General features: G+C 34.8%; 1 protein-coding gene across 1 annotated transcript in view; it reads right to left on the reverse strand.

Moving 5' to 3' along the window:
- Positions 1–5816: 5816 nt before the first annotated feature.
- Positions 5817–19327, reverse strand: part of LOC148947527 (uncharacterized) — a 164956-nt gene continuing 151445 nt past the window's right edge. The window contains exons 8-9 of the mRNA XM_089096132.1: positions 15657–15781; positions 5817–6029 (exon numbers count right to left, since the gene is read on the reverse strand). Of these exons, the coding sequence (XP_088952258.1) occupies positions 5964–6029; positions 15657–15781 (191 nt within the window). The 3' untranslated portion in view covers positions 5817–5963. The remainder of the gene's footprint in view (positions 6030–15656; positions 15782–19327) is intronic.

Genomic DNA, 19327 nt, shown 5'->3' on the forward strand with positions numbered 1-19327 from the left:
GTTATTCCTTACGTTCAGTTGGAAAAAACTTTTTTTATTTATTTAATAACAACCCAAGCCGAAAACATAAAATGTCTTTGGTTTATTATCACATAAAAATCATAGTTATGAAGCTGCTTAATCAAACAATTCGTAGTACCGAACTGTAAGTAAGGAGCGACCCGGCTCAATGGTAACCGAAACTCTAGAAAACGGTATTTTGATACAAATAGATACATCAAAAGAATCACATTTTAATGCTGATTTCAAATATATAAGTTTATCAAGTTTAATCCTACCCATCAAAAGTTAGGCGCCTGAGAAAATTTGGCTGATTTTCGAAAAAAGGGGAAATACTTCCTAAAAGCTAGACAATCTTAATGAAAATCCCACCATTATAGTCTGCGTATCAGAGAATCCTACTGTAGAGGTTTCAAGCTCCTATTTGAAAAACTGTGGACTTATGCATTTTTGACAGAAGAAAGATCACTGGTGCGGGTTTATTTGTTTGTTGTTTTTTTCCCCAGGGGTGATCGTATTGACCCAGTTGTCCTAGAATATCGTGGGAGGGCTCATTGGAATGGACATTAAAAGTTCTAGTGCCCTTTTTAAGTTACCAAAAAAAATTTAGGGCAACTAGGCCCCCTCCCACGCTCATTTTTTTCCCAAAGTCATCTGATCCAAATTTTGAGATAGCCATTTTGTTCAATATTTTCAAAAATATTATAAATATGTCCTTTAAGATTACTTAATCGCCAAAATGCCCCAGGAGGAGGGCTGAAAGTTATGAACTTTACCCAATGTTAACATATAGTATTGGTTATTTGGAAGTATTAAATAAAAAAACAAGTTTTTTAAACTGAAAGTAAGGAGCGACATTAAAACTCAAAACGAACAGAAATTATTCCGTATACGAAAGGGACTGTCCTCTCCTCAACGCCTCGCTCTTTACGCTAAAGTTTTGTATTGTTTTAAAAAATAAAGTTGTGAGACAGAGTCAAACTTTAGCGTAAAGAGCGAGGCTTTGAGGAGGGGACAGTCCCTTTCGTATACGGAATAATTTCTGTTCATTTTGAGTTTTAATGTTGCTCCTTAGTTTCGGTTTAAAAAACTTGTTTTTTTTATTTAATTTCTGAACATTTTTGAATTAATGCAGGTTTTGATTTTGGCTCACCGTACATGAATAATTAAAAAAAAAATTTCATATTAATTTACTTTTATTTAGTTAAATAGCTTTCTCGAAACTTGTTTAATTTTATTTACGAACGTTTTTATTAGTAATAAATATACGTATATGAAAGGGGCTTTCCCCTCCTCAACGCCTCGCTCTTTACGCTAAATTTTTTAATTGTTCTAAAAAATAGAGCTGTGAGAAAGAGTCAAACTTTAAAAAAGCGTAACGAGCGAGGCATTGAGGGGGGAGGGGACGACAGTCCCTTTCGTATACGGAATAATTTCTGTTCTTAATGTCGCTCCTTACTTTCAGTTAAAAAAAATAGTTTTTTTATTTAATTTTTGAACGTTTTTCAATTAATACAGGTTTTGATTTTGGCTCACCGTATATTAATAATTAAAAAAAAATTTTCATATTAATTTTACTTTTATTTGGTTAAATGGCTTTCTCGAAAGTTGTTTAATTTTATTTACGAACGTTTTCATTAGTAATAAATATACGTATATGAAAGGGACTGTCCCCTCCTCAACGCCTCGCTCTTTACGCTAAAGTTTTTTATTGTTTTAAAAAATAAAGTTGTGAGACAGACTCAAACTTTAGCGTAAAGAGCAAGGCGTTGAGGGGGGGGCAGCCCCTTTCATATAAGGAATAATTTCTGTTCGTTTTCATTTTTAATGTCGCTCCTTACTTTCAGTTTAAAAAAATTGTTTTTTTTATAAAATGTTTTAACGTTTTTGAATAAATGAAGGTTTTGATCGTGGCTCACCGTACATGAAAAATTAAAAAAAAATTTTCATATTAATTTACTTTTATTTAGTTAAATGGCTTTCTCGAAACTTGTTTAATTTTATTTACGAACGTTTTTATTAGTAATAAATATACGTAACTTATGAATTAACCTACGTAACAAACTTCTATATTCATATATTTTTAATTTGTTTATTAGAGGGTTTGCCCCCTGGTCAAAACCTTGTTCTTTAAGCGTAAGTTCGAATTTAGTTCCAATTCTGCAGAAATGACAGCTTAATCCCAAAGGCCGATAATTAGGATAAATAGCTCTTATGAAAGTACAAAAGAATCTTTGGCTTAAAGAGCGAGGTATTGACTACGGGGTGAACCCAATAATATATGTAATATTTTCTGTTCGTTTGAAGTTTCGATGTTGCTGCTATTGCAGTTGAAATACTTGTTTTTTTATATTAAATTTCTGATCTTTTTTTAAATAATGCTGGGAAGTCCGGCGTCCCCTTTATAGCAATGTCCTTTCCCCCATGAAAACTTCCTTCATGGAAAGATCCTCCCACATAACCCCTGACCCACTCCTCTCCCCCACTACCAGGAAAAATCTCCCCTGAAAACGTCTGTATACTTCCAAATAACCAATACTATATGTTAACATTGGGTAAAATTCATAAGTTTCAGCCCTCCCCCCGGGAATGTCGGGGGGTTAAGTAATCCTAACAGATACACGTATTATATTTTCGAACATGCTGAACAAAATGGCTATCTCAAAATTTTGATCGGGTGACTTTGGGAAAAAAAATCAGCGTGGGAGGGGGCCTAGTTGCCCTCCATTTTTTTTGGTCACTTAAAAAGGTAACTAGAACTTTTAATTTCCATTCCAATGAGCCCTCCTACGATATTCTAGGACAACTGGGTCGATACGATCACCCCTGGGAAAAAAAAAACAAACAAACAAATAAACACGCACCCGTGATCTTTCTTCTGGCAAAATATGCAAAATTCCACATTTTTGTAGATGGGAGCTTGAAACCTCTACAGTAGGGTTCTCTGATACGCTGAATATGATGGTGTGATTTTCATTAAGGTTTTATAACTTTTAGAGGGTCTTTCCTCCTTTTTTTGAAAATCAGCGAAATTTTCTCAGGCGCCTAACTTTTGATGGGTAGAATTAAACTTGATGAAACTTATATATTTGAAATCAGCATTAAAATCTGATTCTTTTGATGTATCTATTTGTATCAAAATACCGTTTTCTAGAGTTTCGGTTACCATTGAGCCGGGTCACTCCTTACTTACAGTTCGTTACCACGAACTGTTTGATACAGACATTTTCAGGGGAGATTTTTCCTGGTAGTGGGGGGGTGGGTAGGTCAGGGGTTATGTGGGTGGATCTTTCCACGGAGGAAGTTTTCATGGGGGAAGGGACATTGCTATGAAGGGGACGCCGGACTTCCCAGCATTATTTAAAAAAAGATCATAAATTTAATAAACAAAACAAGTATTTCAACTGCAACAGCAGCAACATCGAAACTTTAAACGAACAGAAAATATTACATATATGTTTGGGTTCACCTCGTAGTCAATGCCTCGCTCTTTAAGCCAAAGATTTTTTAGTACTTTCATAAGAGCTATTTATTCTAATTAACGGCCTTTGTGATTAAGCGGTCATTTCTAAAGAATTGGAACAAAATTTGAACTTTCGCTTAAAGAGCGAGGTATTGGCTAGGGGGCGAACCCCCTAATAAACGTATTAAAAAATATATGAATATAGAAGTTCGTTACGTAAGTTAATTCGTAAGTTACGTATATTTATTACTAATAAAAACGTTCGTAAATAAAATTAAACAACTTTTGAGAAAGCCATTTAACTAAATAAAAGTAAGTTAATATGAAAATTTTGTTTTAATTATTCATGTACGGTGAGCCAAGATCAAAACCTGCATTTTTTTCAAAAACGTTCAAAAATTAAATAAAAAAACAAGTTTTTTAAACTGAAAGTAAGGAGCGACATTAAAACTTAAAACGAACAGAAATTATTCTGTATATGAAAGAAACTGTCCCCTCCTCAACGCCTCGCTCTTTACGCTAAAGTTTGACTCTGTCTCACAACTTTATTTTTTAAAACAATAAAAAACTTTAGCGTAAAGAGCGAGGCGTTGAGGAGGGGACAGTCTCTTTCGTATACAGAATAATTTCTGTTCATTTTAAGTTTTAATGTCACTCCTTACTTTCAGTTTAAAAAACTTGTTTTTTTATTTAATGTAAAATAAGAGGCCACAAATTAGAGGCCGGAAAATAACTCAAACAAATTATTGTTTGTGTCGACCATTATTTTACAAAAATCAAACTTTTAGCATAAAGAACGAGGTATTGACGAAGGGGCGAACTTCCTCATATGCGTAATATAAAAAGGTTCGCTCCTTCCTCAATACCTCACTCTTTACGCTAAAGTTTGAATTTTGTTGCAATTCTTTAAGAATGACCCCTGAATCAAAAATGCCGTTTAATTAGAATAAATAGGTCTTTAGAAATTACTATAAATACTTAAGCGTAAAGTGCAAGGTATTGACGAGGGGACGAACTCCCTCATAAGCGTAATAGTGTCTGTTCGTTTTAAGTTTAATGTTACTACTTACTTTCAATTGAAAAACTGAAAAAAAACTTTTTAATTTCTGATCGGTTTTTAAATAATACTGGCATATCCAGCGCCCCCTTCATGGAAATTATCTTCCCCATGAAAAACTCCTCCATAGAAGGATTCTCCTACGTATACCAATCCCCTTGACCCCCTCCCCACCAGAAAAATCCCACTGAAAATGTCAGTATACTTACCAATAGAACAATGGGCAAAGTTCATAACTTACAACCCTTCCCCCGGGGACTGTGGGGGATTAAGGCGTACTCAAAGATATAGTTATTAGATATTTCAACTATGTTGAACAAAATGGTTATCTCAAAATTTTGATCCGGTGACTTTGGGACAAAACTGAGCGTGGGAGGAGGCCTAGTTGCCCCTCCAATTTCTTGGTCACTTAAAAAGAGCACTACAATTTTTAATTTCCGTTTGAATGAGCCCTCTTGCGAAATTCTTGGACCACTGGGTCGATACGATCACCCCTGGGAAAAAAACAAAACAATTAAACACACATCTGTGATCCTTCTTTTGGCGAAAAATACAAAATTCCACATTGGTGGGGATAGGAGCTTGAAACCCCTAGAGTAGGGTTCCCTGATACACTGTTGCTAATCGCATCAGATATGCTATTCAGATGGTGTGATTTCATTAAGATTCTATGACTTTTAAAGGGTGTTTTTTCTTCTTTCGAAAATAAGGCAAATTTTCTCAGGCTCATAATTTTTGACGGGTGGGACTAAACTTGATGAAACCTATATATCTAAAATCAGCATAAAAATTTGTTTCTTTTGATGTATCTGTTGGTATCCAAATCCCGTTTTTTAGAGTTTCGGTTACTATTGAGCCAGGTCGCTCCTTACGTACACTTCGTTACCACGAACTGTTTGATAAATCTACGGCCCATTTCCGACTTAAATAATAGTCCTTTTGTCCTCTTTTTTTGTCCTTTTGTCCTTTAGTCCTTTTACAAATGAATGTACATTGTCAGTTTAATATACATATACTGATATTTAGCAATCAAAATGTTAATATTATTTGATTTATTAAAGTAATAAAAGTAAAAACATTTATAATTTTTCAGTAAAGGGCAAATTATTTTCTGGCCTTGGGTTGGCATAGGGGTTTTGAGCCCTATTCATGTTAATTTCTGCTCGTTTTGAGTTTGACTCGGTTATTTATTGTAATTTCTGTTTGTTTTGTGTTTCATTTATTTATCGATGCTGATTTGTGGTAGTTCCACACTTGGTAGATTATTTTATTTCTCATTTTTGGCTTAATGGGGTTCTTTACTTTTCTTTGAAAAACTTATTTTGTTTAAAAAGTTTTTTTAATTAATTATCTTCGAAAGAGAAGATAGAAAAGACAGTTACAAAGCATAATACTAAGAAATCTTAAAGGCAATGTTTTCCAACGAAAATTCTGTCAGACTTGTCATTGGTTTTCTTGACTAGTCTCTTCACCATTATCTTCATAAAGTGTTTCATGATCGTCTAAATCCTGAAAAACAAACAGTAACGTTTCAGAATTGTATTACATTAATAATAGTAATAATAATAATATTAGCATCTAAAAAAATAGCAGCAAGGTTTCTTTGTTTTGTCACATAGGCACGAGAGGATAATAATTGACCGTCGCAGGTGTCCCTTCCTTCGTGCCTCCGGCTGTGCCTCCGTGCCTCCGGCACACCTGAAACAATGTGTTCCTGGAAGCGAAGGAACACAGTTTTATCTTTGGCTTATGGAAAGCCTGCGGCGTGTTTTTTTACGACGGCAAACTTTATCCTCTTGAGAGGTTATCTTTACTTGGTCGTGTTGTTTACTGCGTTCGACATTGGGTATCCTGGGTCCTAAAAAGTGGACATTATGCTTTGAACGAGGATTCTATTACCATAAACCTTGAACATTGCCTAGAGATAAATATGCGGTGCTTAGGGCTTCTAATTCATCAGTTCAATCGAATTGGGCTTGGGCGCCTTTTCAAACGCTTTGACATGAGTAGTCAACCGTGTGAAGATTTTTATAGCAAAATGCGATCTCAAACCAGGACTTACAGTACTTTAATAAACTTTTCGTTCCTCCAACTTCTACATCGAATTCGTCGACATGAAAGTATAACGTATTTTGAAGCTCAATATTCTAATGAACAGTTGTCCTTGCCCAAGGCCAAGCGAGTTAAATCCATTATTGTTGTGTACGTCAGTTCCGATTTTTTTAGCCGGGGACGACGAAATCAACCTCAAGCTAGAGCGAGCTCGTATTGAAAGCCAGCGAATAATGAAAGCCTTGATACCCGACAACGTACTTTCTGCTTTCGGTCACCAAGTACCGAGTGTTCGTCTTTCTGTACTTCACGACAGTGACTCAGACGATGACTCAGAGCAAAATACTCTGTCCGGTAAGCAGGAAAAGGCTTGCGCGGCTGACACTGAATTGGGCACGGAAAGTGACGGCATCTTTGAAGATTTGCCAGTGATTGCTCACTATGTGAAACACCAAGTTGAGAAAAATTGGGTTAGTGAGCCTGTGACGAACATGAAGAATTCTAAGTTTTGTCTTGTCAAGACTTCTGACGTTTCCATAACACCAATAAAAAAAATCCACGCTGTTGTGGCTTGTGAGGGAAAGCTCTGAGAAGCTGAGTAGTGACCGATTATAACGGGTGATGGTCCAGGGCCGACGAGTAGGACTACGTGAGTCACCACAAACCAATGCAGAGGTTGGTGTGAAATCGGAATTGCGTATCGGTGAATGGTGCGTTTACAGACCGGTTGGCAGGGGAAAGAGAGCATTAGTTAGGAGGGGGGTCATACAGTTTGGCTACTTGTCTGGGCGAAGATGCCACTCTGTTGACACGCAGAATATGGCGATGCCGTTTCCTGACGACATAGGAATTCTGTGCCAGTGGTTCCGACTGAATGCTGATCTCACATTAACGGCCGCATTGGTAGACCAGGGTTACTGTGACTCCAGCCTGTACATCATGCATTCAGCAGAACCCGTTTCTATGGAAATCGGCGAAAACATTGTCTTTGGCTTTGACTCAGACGTCTTCACAAGGCTGAATTCATTTATCGAGAAGAAAGGGTTCCACTTTTTTGATGTCTCGTCAGCATCACAATCATCATGTTAAAAATGGCACCTAAACCCAAAACTGACCTCAAGACCATAACCACCACCATCGCCATGTACTGTGTGTCAACAGAAGGAATTTTGTTTAACATTTTTCAGAGGTAGTTGTTATTTTTTTCCCTCCCCTCCTCCTCTCCACTCGGTGATATTTTAATACAAAAAAATATAAATCTTACTACTTTATACATTATCATATCACCTAAACTTCCAAAAAAAAAAAAAAAAATATTATATGCCAGTCAATGTATTAGTGAACATGAAGGCACACTACCATTTAACTTTTTTCTTGCCAAATATCTATCGCTCCCCCCGTTCCAGGGTGTCGCTTTTCCGGTGGCATTTTTACTTCAATTTCTTAAAATTCATATCCTTCAATTTTAAAGGTGGTCTTCCAAAAAGCTTACTCTTACAACTTTAATATTTTTTAACACAAAAAAACTATTTGCTCTCCCGTATACTGGGCGTCCTCTGTCCACAAGAAACCCATTCTTGCGGTGGCACTTTTTTCCTTCTTTGTTTTCTTTTTTTTTCAGCCCTTTTTACGACCAACCTTAATCAACAAAAAACAAAATACAACCAACCCATCAACAAAAAAACAAAAATAACCTTAATACCGACGTGCATGAGGGCACAGAACTGAACAGAATCTTGAACCATGTCTCCTACGGAGGAGGAGGCCACCCACGGCGGGGCTGGTCCTTCCAGCTCAAGTGCGTGTGCCCCTCGTCCCCCATTCGCTTGAGTTCTTGATATAATTTTTATGAGTCTCGAATGCATTCCGAGATATAGGGCAGCGGAAGCGATGAATACCATCGGAAAACTTGTTATGCTCAGTAGAAGACTTAGTAGTAGAAGACTTAGTGTTTATACTTGTTCTAACCGAGCTTAGTTTGATTTACTGAAGCTCATTTGTCCAGTTTCTTAGGGTTGTCATTTGAGCTGTGATTATCGAGATGATTACTAAAACGTACCAATAAATATCTGAGAAACTTGTTATATTTTTTAGCTCGTTGCTTTACTTAGCGCTTTTTACTAATAACTCGGTAGTAACAGTTTTTCTGACTGTTGCTTTACAGTTTTCTTTTCAAATACCCAAAGGCCTGGGTTTAATACCAAGAAAGTTGGATTCTAAGTACATTCGGGAAAAAGGGATCTGTGTTTCTTCCGGATTCTTTCGTGTCAAAGCAGCAGGTTCGTTTTTTTTAGTACAATTAAGAGTCCGAGATCCAAGGGTGCGTCTTGGCACAGCCACTAAACGGAAAAGCAGGTATGATAAAAGGGTTAGGGACGTGTGAAGACGTGATAAAAGGCAACTTTTACCGATGGCCAAGCCATATTGAATAGGGCTGCGAAGCGTGACGTCAATTCTTGGGCGGGAAATTCAAATAACGATGAAACGTGGATGCGTAGACACGTTTTTATGGAACTTTGGCGAATTGTTTTGGCCTAAAATATTTGTCGTAGATCCTACTAATCCACCAGAACGTTTTCACGTCGAAATACTACTAGGAATATTGACAATCAGTTGTTAGTTACAACTAGAAACCACGTTTCACGGTACTTTGAATTTCGAACCTTGCTTTTTACGTCATCACCGCGCAGCCCTATGTTGTATAACTTAAAAACCGTGTTCCGGGATTTTTTTTTGAAATTTCCGGATTTTTTTTTGAAGAAAATCGGAATTTTATTTTTGAGCTGGTGGCAACGCTGCATGTGTAATAGGAAAAAGTGACACCATCAGTGCCATCGTAGGGTTACCTAGTTTTTGCATGGATATCAACAACTTGCAGTCCTCCGTTCTTCTTTTTTAGGTACATATCAGTTGTTTTCAGTCTTGAGGGTTCTTTTCCTTGCCAAATAAACCCGTAAATGATTTTTTCAAGTTTTAAAAGATCGCTTTTGAAGGTGCTGAAATATTCGCCAGATACCCAATAACAGGCAAGCTGCATATATTTACTTATTATGCCCTTTGGAATATGCCTCCTGCGTGCCTCCGGAGGCATGCCTCCGGCGTGCCTCCGTGCCTCATGCCTCCAGGTTTCCCTCAAAATGCCCAGTTGTTAACCCCTCGCATAGGCAGTTGTGGTTCTGGCCTCTCTTGCACCCGGCGGAAAATCTTGATTATTAAATATATATATATATATATATATATATATATATATATATATATATATATATATATATATATATATATATATATATATATATATATATATATATATATATATATATATATATATATATATATATATATATATATATATATATATATATATATATATATATATATATATATATATATATATATATATATATATATATATATATATATATATATATATATATATATATATATATATATATATATATATATATATATATATATATATATATATATATAATATATATATATATATATATATATATATAATATATATATATATATATATATATATATATATATATATATATATATATATATGATTTCAGGGCGGCAGCCTCTTCTTGATTTCAGGGCGTCACCATAAGTTCAATACAACCACCATGGGAAATACACAAATTCTTTCTTAAAGTTGTGACCTTTTTAGATTTCTCTAGTGGCCAGAAATGTCGATTACCAGTTAAGAAAAAAAACTAGTTTCGAAGCCAGGACACGGCACTCGGATTGTGGTAGACTTGTATATATTAATTCTGTTTGTAAGTAGCAACTTCCAAATGTGTCAGCTTTGTTTGCTACTCTTTCCTTGGGAAAATGGAGGGCTCCCCAAGAAACACATACAACGTTGAATGTTCTCAATGACTTTTAATAAACAGTTACGTTGTTTATGGCACCTTTGTAGGTTTGTACTGGGTTTCGCGCCACATTTCGTTGGCGTTGAAGGTTGTGAGGGCATTGTTCATCTAACTTAATACTTCTTTCTTCTTCACTTTCATTTTTGATTCATTCTGATTTTTGCTGTCGCTTCTCTTCTAATAGCAAAATTCTTCGTCTTTCACTCCATATATGCCACGTTCTGATACTTACTTTCTTGCGATTGCTTGTAATTTTCATAGCCGCTTATCTTTTAATTGCATATTTCCTTGTCCTTGCTGTGGTATATCTTTAGCCACATATTTCTTTGTTCGTCACTTTTGTTTTTGACTCGTTGTAATTGTTGCTGACGGAAGTATTCTGACTGTATATATTTCCAAAAAAACGCCCACCCTCCCATTTGCCTTTATGTTTAAAAAGTAAATGTTGCCTTAAGATTAAATAAAAATGCACTGTGTTTTTGCTAATTCCCAATAAGGCATCTCAGCAGTGTCCCAAGAACGACTGAGGGTATTTTGTTCAAACTTTCAGGGCTTCTTCTGGTCTTAAAATTTGACCAAATCAAAATAGCGTAAGTGTATCCAAGCTATCAAAGAAAGTAAACAAATTTTTTTGCGAATGTTATCAAGTTTTCCATTTCAGGTCAACTAGAGGAGGTATGAAACTAAATTAAAGACTATTATTTGTGTCCAGATTTTTATAAGGGTCTATGTTGTTAAATTTTGCTGAAAATTGATTTCCAGCATACAAATAGCAGGCCAAACTATAAATTCTTAAAAAAAAAAAAAGATTTAAAGTATGATTTTCTTTTTCCCTGAAAAGACTATGTCAATATAAAACGAACAGAAATTAATCAAAAAAACTGTTTCCAAAAAATAAGTTTTTTCAAAGAAAAGTAAAGAACTCCATTAAATCAAAAATGAGCAAAATTAAAGTCAAATAATCTACCAAGCGTGAAAGTATCACGAATCAGCATCGATAAATAAATGAAACACAAAACGAACAGAAATTACTATAAATAACAGAGTCAAACTCAAAACGAGTAGAAATTAACATAAGTCTGGCTCAAAACCCCTATGCCTTCCCAAGACCAGAACATAATTTGTACTTCACTGACAAAAATACAAATGAATAGGCGTTGTCAGTTTAGTATACATATACTGATATTTAGTAATCAAGATGTTAATATTGATTGATTTATCAAAGTTATAAAAGTAAAAAAATTAATATTTTTTCAGTAAAGTGAAAATTGTATTCTAGCCTTGGGAAGGCATAGGGGTTTTGAGCCCAACTTATGTTAATTTCTGGACGTTTTAAGTTTGACTCAGTTATTTATTGTTATTTTTGTTCGTTTTGGGTTTCATTTATTTATCGATGCGGATTTGCGGTAGTTTCCCGCTTGGTAGATTATCCAGAGCTAGTATAGAAATATATCTATAGAAATGAATTATATTTTTTGGCACAGTTAGCAGAGCACACTGAAGTTGAAGTAGCCTTAAACTTTGACTTGAAACGTTATATATTGACCACTTCTTTCAGAAAAGAATTTCGGAGGGTTATTCCGTGTTGATAAGAAAAGAGGGTAAAGGTGCAGTTTAGTTCCTCCTGTAGTGTAGTGCGCAGGAGCCCTATGGTGAAGGTGCAGGTTTGTTCTCCCTTACAAAACAACTTATTTCAGCAGATGCAAAGAAGAAGCCCATTTGCAGCATTCTGTGGGACCCCAAGGTCCAGTACTAGCATCAGATCCCACGAGTGGCAGTTTACGCTCGTCAAGTTCTGGCTGTACCGGCCACATGTGCCCCAGCTAAACGGCTTTTTAGCACGACAGGACTGATAGTGACTGCAAAAAGATCAATGGCTCCAGGCAGAGTGAACAAACTGACTTTTGTTACATCAATTGTAACTGAAGTGATGTAACCGCTGATTTAAAATTGTTGGTGTTGTTAAGCCATGGTATCATGAATATGCATTGTCAGTTTAATATACATATACTGATATTTAGTAATCAAAATGTTAATATTATTTGATTTATTAAAGTTATAAAAGTAAAAACATTTATATTTTTTCAGTAAAGTGAATATTATGTTCTGGCCATCGGAAAGCTTGGGGGTTTTGAGCCCAACTTATGTTAATTTCTGCTCGTTTTGAGTTTGACTCAGTTATTTCTTGTTATTTTTGTTCGTTTTGGGTTTCATTTATTTATCGATGCTGATTTGTGGTAGTTTCCTGCTTGGTAGATTATCTAGAGCTAGTATAGAAACATATCTATAGAAATGAATTACATTTTTTGGCACAGTTAGCAGAGCACAATGAAGTTGAAGTAGCCTTAAACTTTGACTTGAAACGTTATACCACTTCCTTCAGAAAAGAATTTCGGAGGGTTATTCCGTGTTGATAAGAAAAGAGGGTAAAGGTGCAGTTTAGTTCCTCCTGTAGTGTAGTGCGCAGGAGCCCTATGGTGAAGGTGCAGGTTTTTTCTCCTTATAAAACAACTTATTTCAGCAGATACAAAGAAGAAGCCCATTTGCGGCATTCCGTGAGACCCCAAGGTCCAGTACTCGTATCAGATCCCGCGAGTGGCAGTTTATGCTCGTCAAGTTCTGGCTGTACCGGCCACATGTGCCCCAGCTAAACAGCTTTTTAGCTCGACCGGACTGATAGTGACTGCAAAAAGATCAATGGCTCCAGGCAGAGTGAACAAACTGACTTTTGTTACATCGATTGTAACTGAAGTGATGTAACCGCTGATTTAAAATTGTTGGTGTTGTTAAGCCATGGTATCTGATTTATATAGTGTTTTTTAGATGTCGTTATTTGTTTGTTGTTTTTTTTTCACTTCCTTTTCGTATGTATTTGATGAACAGGAGATGTTTGAACTTCAAAATTTGAAATTTATACACATATTAGTCCAAATCATTAACAAGAAGGAAATGACTAAACACGGGATTTTATAGGAACAATGCGATGTTAAACATAAACACAACATAGGTTTCCCTGGGTCTAGTGGCTAAAAATGAGAATTTTATTTGGTCTGATCGACGGTGAACATAAACACTTTCCGCACGCCCCAAAAAATTCCTGTTTTGTCATATTGCTCTTGTGTGTTCTTAGACAACCATTTAAAAATCTATAGTAAAATCGAGGTTGAACGTGCTTGGTGAAGTGGATTTTTTATTATTATTTTGAATTAGAAAAATCGGCGCGCCGTGGGGCGCCCCTGGGCTCAAATAGGCGGCGCGCCACCAAAAAAATTTTTGCGCGCCTGGCGGCGTGCCGCCACCGATACTGAATCACACATTCGCCGCCGTCATTTCGGCGTGGCGCGGCTTCGGGGACTAGTACGGTGTCACTCACTTGAATATTTTTTTTCCAAAATTAAGGCTTTAACGGACTTTCTGTAACTTCTGAACTATATAAATCGTTTTTTTTTCCAGAAAATCCCAGGATACCAATGTTCTTGAATAAATATGGAGCCGCTTTCAAGCAAAAATACATAAATACGCAATTAGATTTTAAAGAGATAGAATATATATATATATATATATATATATATATATATATATATATATATATATATATATATATATATATATATATATATATATATATATATATATATATATATGTATATATATATATATATATATATATATTTATATGTATTTATATATATATATATATATATATATATATATATATATATATATATATATATATATATATATATATATATATATATATATATATATATATATATATATATATATATATATATATATATATATATATATATATATATATATAATTTGTAAATATTAAAATAAATTTTTTTTCAAGATGGGGGTTTCAATCCCCCAAATTAAGGTTTTTGACCGTAAAAATGGAATTGGCTGTTTTAGAATTTCCACTCCCGGTTTTTATTAAAGTATTAGCCTATTAGCCCTCTTTAAAGTACTTGGGAAAAAAAATACAGTTTTTGTGAAAAACCACACTTAAGTTTAATCCATTTACCTTTTACTTATTATATGGGTACTAGGACATAAATTCCAACCAATAAGCCTTTTCTAAATAATTATATAAATTCCAACCAATAAGCCTTTTCTCGATTTTTTAAGAACACACCTTCTATAGAAGTGATCAGAAGAAAAAAAAACACATTCTTTTGGTATTTTATCAGTTCTTTTTCTAAGAGATACTGTATCCCTGCGAATATTTTCTGAATAAATTCTGAATAAAAACCCTTTTCTGCCTAGAATAATGCCAGATGCATTTTTGCAAAAATGGAAAAGAATGCCTTTCTACTAGCTAAAAAAATTGTTCTAAAACATAAATTAAACCTTCAAGAAGGGACCTAGGACCCGAGAAGATACTTTGGACAATTTATTGTCACATTCGGAATCAATATCCACCTCCTCTCGTACACTTAGAAAGTGTATCTGCAAAGTAAATGGAACATTAATGAATGTATCTACAACCAAAATTAAGACCTATTATGCTTTTTCTTACCCTAATTCTCTATTCTGTTCCCACAATTACATCGCTCTAAAAATTCTGCGTAAAGAAGTATAAAACCTAAGTAAACCAGAATAATCTTAATTTCATTTCTTTCAAAGTTGAAGTCCAACAGTTAAACAATAAAAATAAATGGTGAAGAAGGCTTGGCATACCTGCATATAAATTCGACAGGGAGACATGTCTTCTCAGTTTCACCACAGCTAATCCCCTTGAATGAAAAGTAGCCAACTAACCCATTCACAGGAGGTAATCTTCAGGCCTTTTCCGTTTCCGAATATTAATTTTGTTTAGGATTTACCCCGTCATCTCTTCTATGCCCCATATTTGCCGGGATTCCTTTTTTTTTATTTGTCAAAAAAAAAATCGAGATTAAGATAAAACGTCATTTATGTAGCACGTCATATATGTCCTGTGTGTTTCAGAGTTTAGAAAAAGTCTTGTAATTTAAAATTTATTGATCTCCTAAGGGAAATATGGGCTAAGTGCTTAGTTCATTCTGCTCTTCCTGGCACATATTTGCCAACAAACGTAACAATAATGGTACTTTTGACAGCAAAGCAAAGAAGAAAAAGTAACAAAAAACAAACATTTATAATCTGAAATTAAACTATGAATCAAAAAATAAATAATAGTAAACCAAAATAAAAAAAGAGTAAATAATGATCTTACCCCTTTGAAGCATGTACAAAAAGCATAAAGAAACAGGATTATTCCGATAAACGACATTAGAAGCTGAATAAAGGCTACTACAAGAAAACCACTGTAGATCAAGAAAAATGCTGTGTCGTCTTTATCTATAAGAAAAAATGTCTTATAAAAATCTTTTTTTTTAAACTTTAGATAACTGAAGAAATTTTAGGAAAAAATGATAACAAATCAATGTGTGTTCCCAAGCGTCCCAACTATCGTTAACTGTTTTCCGCAACATTTTTGTATACCTACTTGAAAACAGGAACACTGACTGATAAATAATTTTTACTAACAGTTTCCAGGGATATAGGATCTGCCACAGAAATTGAAAAATAGAACTCTTGAATGTAAAGAATATTTAAGAATATAAATAAAATCCTAAAACAAGCATAAGATACAAAGATCCCCAACGTAAAAATTGACTGCAGCTTTGCTTAAATAAAGGTGTTTGAAATATCTATATAAAAATGTGATAAAACATAAAAATATAATAATCAATCTGTCAGCTATAAGCTATATACAGAATTTTGTATCTGCAGGAAACCGTAGAAATCTTGCATCCGAATTCTACTAAAAATATTCTCCAGTAACATTTCATTTTGTTTGAAATCATTCACTAATAGTAAGAGTGGTAAACAGTAACGGTAGTAAAAAATTTCCGGTTGGCTCATAGAAACAGGTTTATTCGTAAAAATCATATTAAATATTCGTAATGTGGGCTTGCCGCAGCTATAACCAGCATGGGCACGACAAGTGTACTACCTTTGGGGAGTAAGTGTCACAATACTAGGCCCAGAGTGCAACGGTCTGTGCCACTAATACTTTATACATAAACATATCTTTGGAGGGAAACGGGACGTCCACTATATATTACAAACGACGGTAACTCCAAATACTCTCTTTCCAGCCCTACCAGGGTACGGGGAAAAATAATCAATAACAGTCGTAGATATATAACTCACTTTTATTTACCAATGCGTCAAATCCAACACTCTATCTGTAATGAACTCTGAACATTAATTCTCAGATGAACTAGTCCCCGAAGCCAAACCGAAATAAAATTTTGCGGCAGTCGCATTACGCTGGTGCGCTGAACATGAAAATGAACTCTCAGACGAGCTAGTCCCTGGAGCCGCATCGAAATAAAATTTGGTAACGGTCACATTTATCCTCGGCGGCCCGTCACCGATGCGGCAAAAAAATTGGCGGCGTGCCGTCAATTGATCAGCGTTTGTTCTTTATTGTAATTTTTTTTTTTAAAGCTTCGCAGACAAAATTGGTATCAGTTCTTTCCAGAATTCCTTCTAAGCAAGAACTCTGGGGGTCCACAATGGGGGTCTGGGGGTCTTAAACTGCCAGAAAATTATGTTAATCCAACAAAATAAGGAATTTAATATTTTTAATTTAATTTAAATTAAACTCTAAAACTTGAAGTAGGATAAATTTATCATACTTGGTCAACTTACACCATGTCTGGATTTCCTGATCTTGCAACATACATTCCACTGTTTTGACTACCCTATACCTTTTTTGCAATTCCTTGAGGTCCCTTCATAAGAAAAAAAAATGTTTTTACTCAGCAAAAAAAATGTTTACGTCCACTTTACAATAATTTTCTTTAAATTGCTTCGCAACAAAAACTAATGGAAAAAATAAAGAGCACGGCACTGGAATTTCCTGGTGGCGCTGATCTCCGTCTCGTATCCCCTCAATCAGAAAGTGCAATGGGGGTTTGGGGTCAGCCACCCTTTGCTCTTGCACACTCTTCCTGATTATCTTTCCCAGATTTCTCCAGGTGCCCATTTAGAGCTGGTTCGACACTGGCTAAGCATACAGAATTACGCAACTGACTCCCGTTCCAAAACCAAATAGCCAGCGACACAAAGATTCATACCCCTGTCCTCACGGATAAAGAATTTTAAGTCTAACAACTCGGCTAGAATGGCTCAAAATTGTACTATAACCCCTTTATGCATATCAGAGCTCCAGTTAAAAGAAGTAATAATAACAATATCTCGATTTCAGATCTCTCCTAAAATTGCTCAAGACAAGTAAAACTTAAATTTGTTCCAACAAAGAAAATTAGATGTCGTAATTTGTAACCAGACCTTGCAAGGGCTAATAAAAGTTAAAGAATGAATTAAAAAAAGCTATTTTTTAATGAAGTAAATACAGAAATTCAAAATTATAATGTAGAGAAATGACCCAAGGTAAACAAAGGATGTAATCCCAGAACATTCTCTGCTTAATTATAATAAATTGTGTACTCTACAAAAAATACTCAAAATATATAAATTCAGACATTCAAGCTTCACGTTTGTCTCGACTATTATATCTACAATAGTGACAATAAATAGTGGCATTCAGACATTATAATGTCTGAATTGGCAATCAGTGGCATTCACAATAGTGGCCTTCAGACATTCAAGCTTTACAGTTGGCTCGACTATTATATCCACAGTAGTGCAACCTGCAGCGGTAATTGCAGCATAAAAACCTGCAGCGGTAATTATGAGAAAAAAACATAACAAACATGAAGACACCGCCGCGAGATTCCGAATATAATACTTTCAACACGATATAACTGCTAAATCTACGTCTATGGCCAAATAGCTAAGATTAACTTATCAACGGAAGATTTTGTTAGAATTAACTCAGTCAAGCTAACTTTCATTTCTCCATGTTTTTCTTATAATTAGCAGAGTAGGCCTAAGTTCTGATTTTCTGAAACTGTAAAGAGCTACTACTATTTAATACTGGAACGCTGTGATTATCATACCACACATATGTTTTCACCATAACTACTACCCCAACAATAACAAAACGATGAGTGCTAAGACAAGGCTCAAGTGATCAGAGTGTAAGAAAGTTAACTTTTTTCAAGCAGGACTCCAATAGGTTTAAATTCCCTCTCCCAAAACATGTCTTTGTCTTCACGAATTTAAAATAAACTTAACATATTCAATATTTAGAAATTCTTGCAACAAAAAGAAAACTGCATACACCTGACTTGCTCCAATAGTAATTCTAAAGAATGAAATTCTGACAAAAAAAAATTATATCAAACGAATCTCGTAGTTACTGTATTTCCAAATTAGGAAATGTCAATTTTGACCAGAGTTTGACAGAAAATTAGGATATAAAAATAGGATACAATAATTGGATATACTAATTGGCTTGGGACTTCTGAAAAACTGTGTGAATATCGTAGTATTTTTAGAGGTCATATTGCCACATGGTGCCACTTTTGCCTCTAAACATGAAGTTACACAGTCCACACAAAATGAAGAGACAGTTATCCACTATTGCATTATTGCACGCAAGTATTAGGGAAGTTGAGAAAGTCAGTGGATCTCCTTTCTTTGGGGAAAAAGGTTCTGGAAACTCTGAACGGTGTAGTTCTTAGGGCTAAATTCTTGTGAGCAGTTCTTCCTATACAATGGAGAGAGGAATTAACTTCTAGTATCACTTCAGCTGGAAGGACATATTTGGGCTATGCTTATGATAAGGCTGTAAACTAGAATTTTGCTCTCCACTTATTGTGAAGTATTTTTATAGAGAAAAATATTATATTTACATTATATTATAGGCGGCTTTTATGTAAATCCATTTATTTTAATAAGATCCTATTTATTTACTATTTTTTTCCC

The sequence above is a fragment of the Artemia sp. Qi Xiang Cuo genome, chromosome 10 (genome assembly GCF_049724085.1).
Source record: "Artemia sp. Qi Xiang Cuo chromosome 10, ASM4972408v1, whole genome shotgun sequence".
NCBI lineage: Eukaryota > Metazoa > Arthropoda > Branchiopoda > Anostraca > Artemiidae > Artemia > Artemia sp. Qi Xiang Cuo.